The 15,485-nt window shown below is 41.3% G+C and overlaps 1 protein-coding gene across 1 annotated transcript; it reads left to right on the forward strand.

The window, feature by feature from the left end:
• The first annotated feature begins 7,975 nt into the window (after positions 1–7,975).
• LOC135521273 (beta-2 adrenergic receptor-like) lies at positions 7,976–9,848 on the forward strand. The gene has a single exon (XM_064947197.1). The coding sequence runs from the start codon at positions 8,070–8,072 to the stop codon at positions 9,105–9,107; it is 1,038 nt and encodes a 345-aa protein (XP_064803269.1). The 5' UTR covers positions 7,976–8,069; the 3' UTR covers positions 9,108–9,848.
• The last annotated feature ends 5,637 nt before the right edge of the window (positions 9,849–15,485 follow it).

The raw sequence follows: 15,485 nt of genomic DNA on the forward strand, positions 1-15,485 counted from the left end.
TTTCTTTGCCAAAGTTGGAAGTCTTGAGATTTCCGAGTTCCAGTTGTTTTGAACGCAGCATTAACTCAGGAAAGGACTAACATACATCACTTTCCCATCAAGTCCATCTGCTTTCTCTTCTATACTGAACAAAAATATAAATGCAACATGCAAGAATTTCAAATATTTTACAGTTACAGTTCATTTAAGGAAATATGTACATTTAAATAAATTCATTAGGCCCTAATTTATGGAATTCACATGACTGGGCAGGGTTGCAGATATGGGTTGGCCTGGGAGAGCATCGGCTCACCCACTTGGCAGCCAGGCTCCACAAAAGGGCTTTATTACAGACAGAAATACTCCTCAGCACCCCAACAACCCCTCTCAGACGATCCTACAGGTGAAGAAGTCGGATGTGGATGTTCTGGGCTGGCGCGGTTACACGTGGTCTGCGATTGTGAGGTTGGTTGGACATACTGCCAAATTCTCTAAATTATCTGGCTACAGCTCTGGTGGACATTCCTGCAGTTAGCATGCCAATTGAGTGCTCCCTCAACTTGAGACATCTGTGGCATTGTGTTGCGTGACAAAACTGCACATTTATTGTCCCCTGCACAAGGTGCACCTGTGTAATGATCATTCCGTTTAATCAGCTTCTTGATATGCCACACCTGTCAGGTGGATGGATTACCTTGGCAAAGGAGAAATTCTCACTAACCGGGATATAAACACATTTGTGCACAACATTTGAGAGAATTAAGCTTTTTTTGTGTATGGAACATTTCTGGGATTTTTCATTTCAGCTCATGAAACATGGGACCAATACTTTACATGTTTGCATTTTATATTTTTGTTTAGTGTAGTTAAGAGGATCAGGAGAATGTCACATCCTTGCTCCTCTCTAATCCTTATCCTCCAATGCCTAGATCTTTAAATAAGGAACACACTCTTAATAGAGGTGAATATAGCCTGGAGGATCATGTAAGCATGGACAACCATCTAGTACACACAGACATAGCACTAGTAGGTCAGGGATATCCAAGAACACTCAAAACATGTTCCAATACAATTAATTGTACATCTAATTCAGTGCACCTGAATGTTTCACACTTTTATAAGGAGCATATTCCTTTGTCTCTAGCAGCTGATTTTGACCCAGGCTAGGAGTTAGAGCATAGAGCCAGGCTAGGAGTTAGAGCACAATGATAATTCACTGATTATCATCTGAACTACTTTGACTGATCATGAACACACACAACAGGTTAAATTATAGTCCAAAAAACATAGTGTGTAGAGACTAGAGTCTGTTCAAATGGAGTGTGTACTCTGGTGACTACAAGGAAAAGACTCATCTGGGCAAGTTCAAAAAAACTAATTGAGAGTAAAGGGAGAAATAAACATTCTTCTCAGCTAGAGTGGCCTCTAGGAGATTTAGTTCAATCCCAGCTTTATCCTCTAGACCCGTCATACTTATCTCTGGGCCTTGATGCAGTTCCACTGCATTTATTCATTGTTCCCCTCTAATCAGGGACTGATTTAGACCTGAGACACCAGGTGTCTGCAATTAATTATCAGGTAGAACAGAAAACCAGCAGGAAGTGAATACTTTTGCTCTAGACTCTTTGTCTCTCCAGGTAGCAACTAATGTACATTTAGGGAATTTTCACAAAGTGACTTTTTTTTTTTTACCAAAGCCATGTTTTTGTATTTTCTAAAACCCTAGTATTTTTTAAATCTCATCTCCATGATAAGTGATAAGACTTCTCAAGTTTTCTCTTTTTGACGTTCTACATGTGTTTTGGGCCCTGTTGTTGTTCATGGTTTTCATGCTCTGACCATAGAGAGCCCTTGTTTCTCTATGGTGTAGTAGGTCAGGGTGTGACTGGGGGTATTCTAGTTTATTATTTCTATGTGGTGTTCTAGTTTATTTTACTATGTTGATGATTTGTATGATTCCAATTAGAGGCAGCTGGTAATCGTTGTCTCTAATTGGGGATCATATTTAGGTAGCAGTTTTCCCACCTGTGTTTGTGGGATATTATTTTGTGCATCATGTAGTCGTTGTTAATTTATTGATGTATTTGTTTTGTTCCTGCTACTTTTCACTTTATAGTAAATATGTGGAACTCAACATCCGCTGCGCCTTGGTCCGTCTATCCTCTCACTGTTAATTGCTTTCTTACTTGGTTCAGATTCCCATTAGAAAATGGCAGGTGTCCAAGGCAATTTATTAACATTGCTCTAGCTTAATTTCCCCCCTGTGCTAGCCTGGACGTGGGTCACTCAGCACTGTCCAGTCTCTCTGCTAATGGGAATCTCAGCAGGGATAACTCCTGTGCATCGCCACCCCTACCAGGGTTCATATCACAGAGCTGTCGTCACCTCCGCCAGATGGCTCATGCCCCTATCCTGTCGTTCACCCCATTACACTTCTGTCCCTGTCTGAAACAGGTGAGCCTGTCTGCGTTGGTGTGTCTCCCTGTGTCATCTCCAGACTGTCTCCCTGGCTTATTGTCGAGGAAGTGCTCCTCTCAGTGACTGAGGCTGTGATGGAATGGCTGACACAGCCTAATTGACCTGAAAAGTGTCAGTGCTACTGCCCTGATTGAAAGGTAGCTGTTTTTGCCAACTGGAGCAAATAGGACAAGGGAGGGCAATGCTCAAGGAACACATATTGTGAATTAAATGTTTTTTCTATGAATTGTATGGAATTTGAGACCCTTTTCCAGGATTTTCATAGTTTATATTGTTCAATGGAAACACTCCCATGAAATACTAATTCAGTTCAACTTTCTGATGACGAGGTACGCCCTGCTGAAAAAAACAGCCTACATTTCAAGCTGGTACATGCTGGTTTAAGCTGGTATATCTGGTCTGACCAGCATGGTCTAGCACAGGGATGGGCAACTGGCCCCCCTTTTGTAGGCCCGCGGATCTATTTCCACACAATGCTAATTTTTTTAAAACTTAGTAACTTAGTTAGAATAGTAGAATAGACAGGGTGCAATTTCTAAATTTGAATGTGCATCAGCAGTTTCTCTTGTCAGTCGCTGACAGTCACTCAATTAGCCCATGTCAGCTAACATGTTTTAGTTGGCTAGACTAACTTACTCATCTATCTAAACCTGTAGTAATCAGGGTTGAATTATTGTTCGGTGGGCCGCTATTGATTTTGTTAGAGAAACAAAATTTCACATAGGTCCCCCAAAAGGCCGCATGTGTGAGTATGGATGTGGGTACGCAGACCCGCGAGCCACTGCGGCCTCTCATGAGTTCAGATTTCTGGTGGCCCCCACCCCCATCAAAGTTGCCCACCCCTTGTCTGGTTAGGCTGGCCGACTAGCTGCTCAAGCTGATGATGCTGGTGAGCAGCTCATGCTGGTATGCTGGTGACCAAGCTGGTGTATGCTGGTCCAGCATGGTCTAGCTAGCTGGTCAAGCTAGTTAGGTAAAACCACGGCCATCATTATCATATTTCCCAGCAAGCTCTATTGAAGTTTGATTTTTGTTATTGCATGTACATTGATCGATTCATTAATCTTATGCTGCACAAAGATAAAACAATTCTAATCCAATCTGTTAGTTGGACTTATTGCACCTGTTACTGAAATGGTTGTTCCAGTTTAGATTGTTTAGGTAGTTTCATTTATTAATCTTTTTACCCTGGCAGTCATTCTGATTGCAGATTGTGGGTGAATAAGTACAATTGTTGGATATCCCCACTCTGGCTGGATTCCAATATGAAGTAAACATCGCTTTGCAAACCAGCATAACATGACTGGCAGACCTGAGGTAGCCACTATATTATATACACTTGAGTGTCCAAAACATTAAGAACTACTGCTCTTTCCATGACATAAACTGACCAGGTGAATCCAGGTGAAAGCTATGATCCCTTATTAATGTCACCTGTGTCCAAAACACAATAAAGGCTAGGCAACAGCAAAAACACAGTGAAGGCTGATGACCAGCCTATGCTATTTTATTTCAGCAGGGCATAAACACAGCCAGCACAGAGAAATATGACTACACAAGGATGACAACATAGTGATAACAAACTTGCCTCAGAGCTACACAATACAGCCAATTACCACTGTACTAAAAACCATGCTAAGCGATTGTTCTCAATCTGTCACTCAAACCCACATCTTCAATCCACCTTCCCAAAGCCCCACTCCTACACACCCTCAAGAGCTTGACCGAGCAGAGCTAGACTTAGCTGAGGGATAGGGGAAGCTATAGTGGCAGCACTGGTCTTTCCGGAGAGAAACGGGTGCATGTCACGGTCAAAGCCAATTAATCTGACTCGACTCGCTTGGTGCTGTCTGTTGTAGGCCCAGCAATGGAAAATAAGTGCCCTTGCTTTGTTTGTCTCTGTGTCACGCCCTTAACAACCTATTCCTACGTCTCTCTCCCTCTCTCTCTTATTACACTCAATATCGCTTGTTTGATCTCCCATCTCCATCTGTTTCTCTGTCCTCCCATTGCTCCTTTTCAGACTGAAAAGGCAATATTGACTGTTGCATCTGGTGAGATGGGCATGATGCCAGCTGCATGTCTTCCTCTGTTTATGGAGCTTTGCAGAGCTGGTACCTGAGTCACACATGGTGACCCTGGATTATGGGTTATTACCACTAAACTACACACACTATGGCATGAGATTATTGTTTTGTTTTTCTGTGTATACTTCTGCCCAAACAGAGCGAAAGCCGAACGTCCATGTTACAGACTGCTTAGACAATCACGTTTAATCAGTGTGCAGTATGATTTTAGTCAGCAAAACCACACCAACCTCTGTCCTTCTACTGGTTTTCATCTAGCAGGGTCAGACCTAGTTTACTTTAGGGAGATGGATGGGGAAACAAAATCAGGTTGCTGCTGTTGGAGAACTAGGGCCATCAATCTGACGACCCCAACAACACAGGGCAGTGATAGTGGAGTTTTATGACAAATAGGGGTTTTAATAGTCTTGTCTAAATTACTGAACCTGGCCCCTCACACCATCACAACCAACTGATACTTTCCTCCTCATCTCTCCACTTGATACGATATAAACTGATAGGTTTGTCATCCCAAAATTGTGCAAAGCAAACCTCATATGTCATAAAGACAATTTAAGCATCAATCATTTTGTCATCAAGAACATCAGCCAATGGGGTTGAATCTGCCTGTGTAAAAATGTCATTTCTAGTTCTCCCTATAATATTCGACCATGCAGTGCACATACAGTCACACTGACTTCAAGCCCTGTCTGGTCATATTGTCCCGGACTGACTGGGTTTGGTCCTCGTCTCCAAGAGTCATCCAAAAAAGTGGGTTTGAGAATAGCAGTCTGTCATATTTCATTATTTTATGAGAGGAATTATATATGGTATATTTAACCTGGAGCAAAAGATGCAGCCACTGTGTAGGCCTATGTGCCCCCAATAAAGCATATTAGTGAAATTTATATCTAATCATTTGAAAATCAATTTAAGGTAGGTGAGTTGTTTCTATCATCTGCAATAATGACTCTTCTATTTTGCAGGGTGGCAGGTAGCCTAGTGGTTAGAGCGTTGGACTAGTAACTGGAAGGTTGCAAGATCAAATCCCCGAGCTGACAAGGTTCAAATCTGTTGTTCTGCCCCTGAACAAGGTAGTTACCCCACCGTTCCTAGGCCGTCATTGAAAATAAGAATGTGTTCTTAATTAGGGCTAGGCACCTTTTTTCTCCACTTCCTGTCTGAATGACGTGCCCAAAGTAAACTGCCTGGAGCTCAGGCCCTGAAGCCAGGATATGCATATAATTGGTACCATTGGAAAGAAAACACTTACATTTGTAGAAATGTTAAAATAATGTAGGAGAATATAACACAACAGATATGGTAGGAGAAAATCCAAAGAAAAACCAACCAGATTTTTTTTTGAGAGAGAGACCATCCTCTTAGAAATGCAAGAGTAAGAGACAGTACTGTGCAGCCGTCTTCATCAACCTGGCCAAAGCTTTCGACTCTGTCAATCACCATATTCTTATCGGCAGACTCAACAGCCTTGGTGTCTCAAATGACTGCTTCGCCTGGTTCACCAACTACTTCTCAGATAGAGTTCAGTGTGTCAAATCGGAGGGCCTCTTGTCCGGACCTCTGGCAGTCTCTATGGGGGTACCACAGGGTTCAATTTTCGGGCCGACCCTTTTCTCTGTATATATCAATGATGTCGCTCTTGCTGTGAGTGATTCCTTTATCCACCTCTATGCAGACGACACCATTCTGTATACATCTGGCGCTTCTTTGGACACTGTGTTAACAAACCTCCAAACGTGCTTCAATCTCATACAACACTCCTTCCGTGGCCTCCAACTGCTCTTAAACGCTAGTAAAACTAAATGCATGCTCTTCAACCGATCGCTGCCCGCACCCGACCGCCCGACTAGCATCACTGCTCTGGACAGTTCTGACTTAGAATATGTGGACAACTACAAATACCTAGGTATCTGGCTAGACTGTAAACTCTCTTTCCAGACTCATATTAAGCATCTCTAATCCAAAATTAAATCTAGAATTGGATTCCTATTTCGCGCCTTATCTCAGCTCACTGGTCACCATAACAACACCCACCAGTAGCACGCGCTCCAGCAGGTATATCTCACTGGTTGCAGTTCTCCTTGCAGTTCTCTGCTGCTAATGACTGGAACGAATTGCGAAAATCGCTGAAGTTGGAGACTTATATCTCCCTCACTAACTTTAAGCATCAGCTGTCTGAGCAGCTCACAGATCGCTGCAGCCTCCTTACTCCATTTCCTTACTCCATTTGCACACACTGTATACAGATTGTTCTATTGTTATTGACTGAACTTTTGTTTATCCCATGTGTAACTCTGTGTTGTTGTGGCACTGCTTTGCTTTGTCTTGCCAGGTTGCAGTTGTAAATGAGAACTTGTTCTCAACTAGCCTACCTGGTTAAATTCAGGTGAAATAAAATAAATTATAAAAAGGTATATTGAAAATTCGCTCCCTGGATGCAATTCCTATGGCTTCCACAGGATGTCAGCAGTCTATGTTCAAGGTTTAAGGCTTGTAACTTCAAAAACGAATAAGAAATATCTGTTTTAGCATAAGGATGCAGTCTTGTAAATTCATGTTTGCGTGCCATGAAGACATTACGCACCTGCTAAAGTCGGTTTCCTATTGAACATACTTCTTTCCGTAAGAAATATTATAGTTTAATTACATTTTAGGGTATCTGAGGAGTAGATAGAAATGTATTTTGACATGTTGAAACAAAGTTAGGGGTAGATTTTCAGATTCCTTTCTCTGCAAGTTGAACGAGTGGATTACTCAAATTGATGGCACCAACTAAACAGACTTTTTGAGATATAAAGAAGGATTTTATCTAACAAAACGACACTATGTTATAGCTGGGACCCTTTGGATGACAAATCAGAGGAAGATTTTCAAAAAGTAAGTTAATATTTAAACGTTATATGTAAATTTATTAAACCTGTGCCGGTGGAAAAATATTTTGATGTGGGGCGCCGTCCTCAAACAATCGCATGGCATGTTTTTGCTGTAATAGCTACTGTAAATCGGACAGTGCAGTTAGATTAACAAGAATTTAATCTTTCAGCCGATATACTTATGTACATAAATGTTTAAAATCCATAATATTTATGATTATTTATTTGAATTGCGCCCTCCAGTTTCACCAGAAGTTGTCCCGATAGCAGGACTCCTATCCCTAAGAAGGTGACTTGCCTAGTTAAATAAAGGTTAAAAAAAAGAGATAGCCTAGAATATTATTTGTTTTTACTACATTATTATTTTTTCATATTATCAAATATTAGGGTTGCAAGACTTATGAAATCTTATGAAGATTTATGAAATCCACTTTACAAATAATAGCATCTGTATTTACTATTCCAGCTGCTGTCAATACTAAATATGACGTAATCGCTTTACTCTTCGTGACAGCTCGACGTGAGACATTACAGCGCGTATCCTGTCCTGGGGTCGTTTACCACAGTTGCTGTAACATACAGTTGAAGAGGAGGATAGTCATCATTATTAAAGTAACTTCAGCTCACGGTCTGTTTCTCATGTAGACCAATCATGCTGCCGGAGGGAACTGAGCCGACAAACTGTACTCTGTGTTACTGTGCTCTGACCAACAAGATTTTGATGGTCGTTTTTATGGTTATCTTGATTTTTGCTATCTTGTTCGGCAATTCGGTGACTTTAGCCGTATTGTGCGGGACTAAGCACTTTCATACGCCCCAGGGATATCTGAAAACGTCGCTAGCGGTGGCTGACTTGGCGGTAGGGATATTTGTGGTGCCAGTCTCCGTTTACGCAGAGGTGTCGCTTATGTTGAACAACTCCGCGCCAGAATGGATCGTGAACAATTCACAAGCAACGGCTTTTCACCCGTGCAATTTAATTGGCCCCATTTTCGCTGGCTGCACCTTTGTGTCCATTACGACTATATTTTTCCTTACTATCGAACGGAGCATCGCAGTTTTAAGACCGTTGCACAAAGAATCAGTCATTACGCGCAAACGGACCACTATCATCATACTCTTCTCATGGGTGGGAAGTTTCTTTCTGGCAGTGTCTCCTATGATTTTCAGCGATGAAATTGCCCTCGAATATAACCTTTGTAGTAGAATGTGCAATTACGCACTAGGCACCATCGACACGTTTCCTTCCCAGGCATGGAACATTCTCCTGCTCTTTCCCGCGTTTGATTTCACACTCCTTGGTGGAACCGTGGTGATAAATATAATTTCATTGTCTAGCATACGCCAGAACTCAAAGCAGAGAAAACATCTGGCTGAAGGCGAATGCCAAAGCGGCTCCAGACCCACTTTCTCAGATATCAAGGCTGCCAAAACAATAGGGACCTTAACGCTGGCTTTTACCGCATCCTTCACCCCCATTGCTGTCTTTGTCGTGGGAAATGTTCTTGGAAACGAATGGTGCAACTTTTCGCTTTTTGCTTTTTGGATACTGACTACGAATAGCTGTTGGAATGTTATAATATACAGCGTGAGAGACCAGAAGTTTAGGCTGCGCGCGCACAAGCTTTTGATTCCTTCCCAAATCAATAATGTCACCAAGACCTCAAAAACTGTGGACATTTTGTCTTAATTTTATTTTGACATATTTGTACATGTCGAAATGACGGACTTATGATAAAGGTACCAAACACAATGTAATAACGAAAGAAAAACAGCCTACAGAAAAATGCTAGGTTATGGTATCTCTGTGATCGATGCTTTACGCCCACACCTGTTAGGGCAGGGATCATCAACTAGGTTCAGCCGCAGGCAGATTTGTTTTCTTGAACGTATGGTTAATTGAACATAATAAAATAAACCGGTGAGCCTGGCAATTACTAACATAACCCGTTCAAAGGCACTTAAATTTGTTGTCTTGTCCTTTCACCCTCTGAATGGCACACATACACAATCCATGTCTCAATTGTCTCAAGGCTTAAAAATCCTTATGTAACTAGTCCCTTCCCCTTCATATACACTGATTGAAGTGGATTTAATACAGTGACATCAATAAGCTATCATAGCTTTCACCTAGATTTACCTGGTCTGTCTATGTCATGGAATGAGGTGTTCTTAATGCTTTTCCTACTCATTGTATATCTCTCAAATTTGTTTTTGAATACTTTGGAACAGATTCCAAAAATGAAAATCACTTGGAGCTGCTTTGCTGGTGTTTTTACAGTATTTTATGTCCAACAATAAAAAATCAAATGACATCATAAAAGCATATCACGTTTCCAATATGATGGTATAACAGCTGTGTCTTAGGTTATGTCATGTTCAGCGCACACTTAGCCATTTTGTGAAATGATTGTTTTGTCAGCAATACTTGTCTGCGTGTAAACTGTGTGTACTACACTTGCTCAAATATGTGGTATTATTGACACAATGTGTTGTGTTCTCTGACTATTAAAAATAAATGTATTTTTTGTTACAAATACAATTTAGGGAGCCTGTTCAGATGGGTGGAAGTTGCACTTTCTACTAACACCATAATCACAAGCGGGAGCGACACCTCACCTCATTCTGATAGGCTACTTTGGGGTAGAGCGGCGTGTGAGGGCGCAGAGGGTCAATCTCACCATTAGCAAGAACATGGCAGCATATGAATATGTTTTGTGCAGCCATTGTAGTAGTTGGATATTCAAATGGTAACCTAAAATGAATGAATACGATGATGATGAAGATGTGTAATGCGTCTGTCCTGTTGTAGGTGACCTATAGGCAAACCGAAGTGTCATCATTGTCACTCTGATTACGCACACACCCACTCGTACAACACGTGCGCACACGCACGCACAACGCACAGGGAGCAAATATTCAAACGTTGTCAGTGGTAATCTTGAGCAGATTTGGGATTTTTGTAAACCTGTCTTTAATTTCGTTTTGAGGATTATGGCTCGGCGGAGCTGCAGTCATGAGTTTCATCTCTGATATCCAGGCTTGCGCTTGCCAGTCTTTGTCGCGGCGGCTGACCATTCACATGAGAGCTATCGCGCAATTTAAAATGCTCGTCGCCCCTCACTAGTGCGCCAGCTGTGCGTTTAAAGGTCTCTCCTCATTTCACTTCATAGATCTAGGAGCGTGCGCTTGGGTGGAAACTTTTTTGGGGGAGAAACGCGCGCCTTTTATAACACGACGCTCTAGCACAGGGGTGCATGGGGAAACGTTTTGGCTCGAAGGACACGTCGGGATTTTGAAAATCAACGGAGGGATGCATTTTTGGGGGGATCAATTGTTTGTTAAAATCAATTTGCGGGCATCCCGAGTAGTGCAGCGGTCTAAGGCATCACTACAGACCCGGGTGCCCAGTCACGGCACACAGTTGGCCTAGCGTCATCCAGACTAGGAGAGGGTTTGGAAGGTTAAGATGGAGGGTTTGGAAGGTTAAGATTTCCTTGTCCCATGCCGCTCTTGCGACTCATGTGGCGGGCGGGGCGCATGCACACTGACATGGTCGCCAGGTGTACGGTGTTTCCTCCAACCCATTGCTGCGGCTGGCTTTCGGGTTAAGCAGGCATTGTGTCAAGAAGCAGTGCGTCTTGGCATGGTCGTGTTTCGGAGCACGCACGGCTCTCAACCATAGAGTTGCAGCAATGGGACAAGACTAAAAAAAGGGTCAAAAGAAAAGTATATATTTTAATGTCTCGTGGGCCAGATTGGAGCGTACTTTCCCTCCCTATATATGTTTCTAGACCCCCGAATAGCAAAATAGACAAGGTGGCGATAGCAGAGATTTTGTTGTCTGTCTTCCCATTTGTGGCAAAAAAAAAACAAAAAAAAAAGGATCATCATCTTGAAAACATCATCACCACTGTTAGCTAATTTAAAAGAAAAACAACTGTAAATGTGAATAATAGCTATTGTAAGGAAAGTTTAGGTTATTTGGAGTTTGTGTCAGCTTCCCCTCTCTTTAGACCCATTGTAAACAAAGACATGTTATTTATTAATTGTTTGTACTACACCTGGAGTAAGGAAAAAAGTCACAATAAAAAGCCACTCTAAAATGTGCAGTTTTGTCACACAACACAACGCCGCAGGTGTCTCAAGTTTTGAGGGAGCGTGCTATTGGCATGCTGACTGCAGTAATGTCCACCAGAGCCGTTGCTAGATAATTGAATGTTATTTCTCTATGTCTAGGATCTTTTATTTCACCTCATGAAACATGGGAACAACACTTTACAACTTTACATGTTGCCTTTATATTTTTGGTTACAACATTATTTTAGAGAATTTGGCAGTACCTCCAGTCGTCCTCACATCCGCTGATCATGTATAACCACGCCAGCTCATAACCTCCACATCTGGCTTCTTCACCTGCAGGATCGTCTGAGACCAGCCATCCGGACAGCTGATGAAACTGAGGAGTATTTCTGTCTGTAAAAAAGCCCTTTTGTGGGGAAAAACTCATTCTGATTGGCTGGGCCTGGCTCCCCAGTGGGTGGGCCTATGCCCTCCCAGGCCAAGCCATGGCTGTGCCCCTGCCCAGTCATTTGAAATCTATAGATTAGGGCCAAATTTATGTGCACATGCTCTCTTTCTCTCACACAACACACACACACACACACACATTGAAGTTACCTACAATCCTCTTTAGAAAGACACAATAGTTCTATTGAAATAACCTATGATTATGGGTCCCTCAGTAGCTAACAGGCAACATGGCGCTGACATACCTCATACTTCTGGCATTATTGCTTTTGTTATTTACATGAAAATGCTCATGTTTACTTCACTTCAATAAAAGCTTTTAAAAGTTCAAGTCCAAAACAAATGATGGGAAAAATTGTCCTTTCTTCAGCTGAGTGAATAAGATTGACCTTAATCTAAGAGAGTCCAAAGGCATTTGTCTTCCCTCTCTCATGTCATTATGTTGTTTTCCCACTTTTCCTTCATTATCCATGGCTATAACTAGCCTAGCTAACTAGCCTAACCACGATGAGCTTCATGTTGATACTGGAAAAATAAGAACAAATTGGTTATCAAGAAGTAGCCTCTAAAGTGATTATAGCAGGCCATAAAGTGATTATAGCAGGCCATAAAGTGATTATAGCAGGCCATAGCAGGCTTCTACATTATTCACACAAGAGCTAAAAAGGGTAACAGTTCAAAAAGAAAAATTGAGCTTCCGGTCAAGCACTTTCACAGCCTATCACATACAGTGTCACTATGGGGTGAAGTTCACTTGGACAACAATTATGTGAAAAGTAGGCTTACTGGGTGACAAAAATAAATAATCAGAAAGCAGATCCATTTTCATTTACACTCATAACCTCAGAGCAAATGAAAGGAGCACATCCAGTCATAGGGTATTTCCATTGCTTCATTTAACACTCCTAATTGACAAAACACTGTTAGCATTTCAAGGGACTTGGTGTATGTGTCCAGTGCTTATAAAAAACAATGTACTATATGTTCCCATGTTTCTCTCTATTTACTAATGTAATTGCCTCTAGATATGAACATCTGAGAAGCAAGATGCCATGACTAAGGGGTATAAGTTGATGTTTCTGTCTTTCTCAGCAAGTTGTTATGACATTTTAATGATACTGATTCGGTTGCCGCTTTTATGACGCGTTTTTGACGCGTCTCCTTCAGCGTTATTTACAGTATATTTAGCAGACTGTTGTTGTGATTGTCATTGCTATCTTGTAGGCTACATCAAGTCCATAATGTTAACCAAGTGTTTCCAACCAGTAAACCACGCAACAGTAGAACTTCATGAAATTCCTTAGTTCTCTGAATAAACCCATACAACCCTGAGGTTCTTATGTAACATCACAGTAATAACATAGAATAACATCTACAGTAGGTTGCCATGGAAAATAATAGAAGAGGAGAAGTTGCTTTAAGAAGTACATCAAATCTATGGCTAAAAGGATTGTAGTGTTTTTTTCTGTGCATGTGGGAGGGCTTTTCAGGTGGATTAAGAGTTAGTTTTTTACAGCTCCTCAGTAAACATCTATTGTGGGGGAACCAGGGAGTATTAAGTACTTCCCAGAGATACATTTTGTAATCTCCATAAAAACCGAAGGGCTTATTGAATCGAAACCCGGGAACAGTGTGTCCAGCAGGATAAGTCAGAGATATAATTCTTATGCTACATAACATAGGATTCATGTATTCATCAAAATACTATTTACAGAAGGAGACCAGATGTTTTAAACTGCGTTCATATAAACATGTCTAGGGCCTGAGTATGTAGTTTATTTGGACCTGCTTGAAGCAACAGAACTCCTGTGACTGGTATGGGTGATATGTTCATTATCTCTACCTGCCAGCAATTTCAAAGGCTAAAATGTGAATAGTGGACTTGTCGAGAGAAAATATAAACTCAGTTCATTCCATTATCTATTCCCAGCATACTCTTCTCTGATGATTTCCCCTCTCTTGTCTCATTATGCAACCCTGCTGAGGGAATGTGGCAGTCAAAAGGTCTTCAATTTGATGTTGGCATGAAGGTATCTAGCATGACTCTGGATCCGTCATGAAAATTCCAATTAGTTAACCAGTCTGCCCCCATGCGCACACACACAGGGCAGAAGCCATTGTGCATCTTTTCAAGTTGGTAAGCATCAGGAGCCTCCCTACTCACCCACCACTTCCTTTGAATAAGTTGAACAGAACAGCAGTTGTTTACTAGTTACTCCTAACCCCTTGTTCTTCACACTTTATATGATAATGTTTCCTATCAGACACTTTCTCAATGTTGGTTTCAGCAGTCACAATAGATCCCACAGAATTAGATAACTGTCTATGTTTCTGGGTGTGACTGGGCATAATGTTCATATAGAGGTGTCATGCACATAAAGGGCACAGGGGTACCTCAGATTTGTCCTGTTTTAATATTAGATTTTTTTTAAAGTGTTGTTTTTCTGTAATACTACTAGCTACCTAGCATTTTATGAAGTTGGCTTTAGCTAGCCCAAAATGGAAACCTATCTGCCAACCTCATAACTAGCTACCAAGAAGCCATTTCAGACTATCAATCAAGTTACAGTAGCTAGCTTGTCCAACTACAGATAACTGACAAAATAAAGTAAACATTAACAAAGTGTTTTAATAGGATGTTGGGCCACCAGAACAGGTTCAGTGCACTTTGGCATAGATTCTAGAAGTGTCTGGAACTTTATCGGAGGAATGCGACACTATTCTTCCACGGGAAATTCCATCATTTGGTGTTTTGTTGATGGTGGTGGAAAACGCTGTCTCAGGCACCACTCCAGAATCTCCCTTAAGTGTTCAATTGAGTTGAGATCTGGTGACTGAGACCACAATGGCATATGGTTTACATTGTTTTCATGCTCATCAAACCGTTCAGTGACCATTTGTGCCCTGTGGATCGAGGCATTGTCATCCTATGGGTACAGAGCCATGGTAGCCAAAATAATAGCCAAAATAATGGCCTGCCCTGCATTTTTATGCATGACCCTAAGCATGATGGGATGTTAATTGCTTAATTAACTCAGGAACCACACATGTGGAAGCACTTGCTTTCAATATATATTGTGACTCTCATTAACTCAAGTGTTTCCATTATTTTGGCAGTTACCTGTATCTTGGCTGGCATGCCTGCTGGCAAGGTTGGTAGACTTTAGAAAAGCAAGCAATTACTAAATGTACTGGATAAGACTCACATTCCTTTCAATCTTCTACCCAGATTTTATCAGAGATGCAGAGAAACATATTAAGTGTCTTAAATAAAAGAAACACCAGTCAGTAGGATACAGACATCTCAAGAGATAAATGGCAAATGGTAGTCACAACAGATACATTTTTTTTAACGGTATCTTCATTCCCAGTCATCTAAAATCCATAGATTAGGGCCTAATGAATTTATATGAACTGTAACTCAGTAAAACAATTTTAATTGTTGCATTTATATTTTTGTTTATTACGGAATGGATGGAGAGCTTGGATGGACTTATATTTCCTGCAATATAAAATTAGTAGGCTTTTGACTAGACAG

This window comes from Oncorhynchus masou, chromosome 29 (assembly GCF_036934945.1).
Source record: "Oncorhynchus masou masou isolate Uvic2021 chromosome 29, UVic_Omas_1.1, whole genome shotgun sequence".
In the NCBI taxonomy this organism is placed as follows: domain Eukaryota; kingdom Metazoa; phylum Chordata; class Actinopteri; order Salmoniformes; family Salmonidae; genus Oncorhynchus; species Oncorhynchus masou.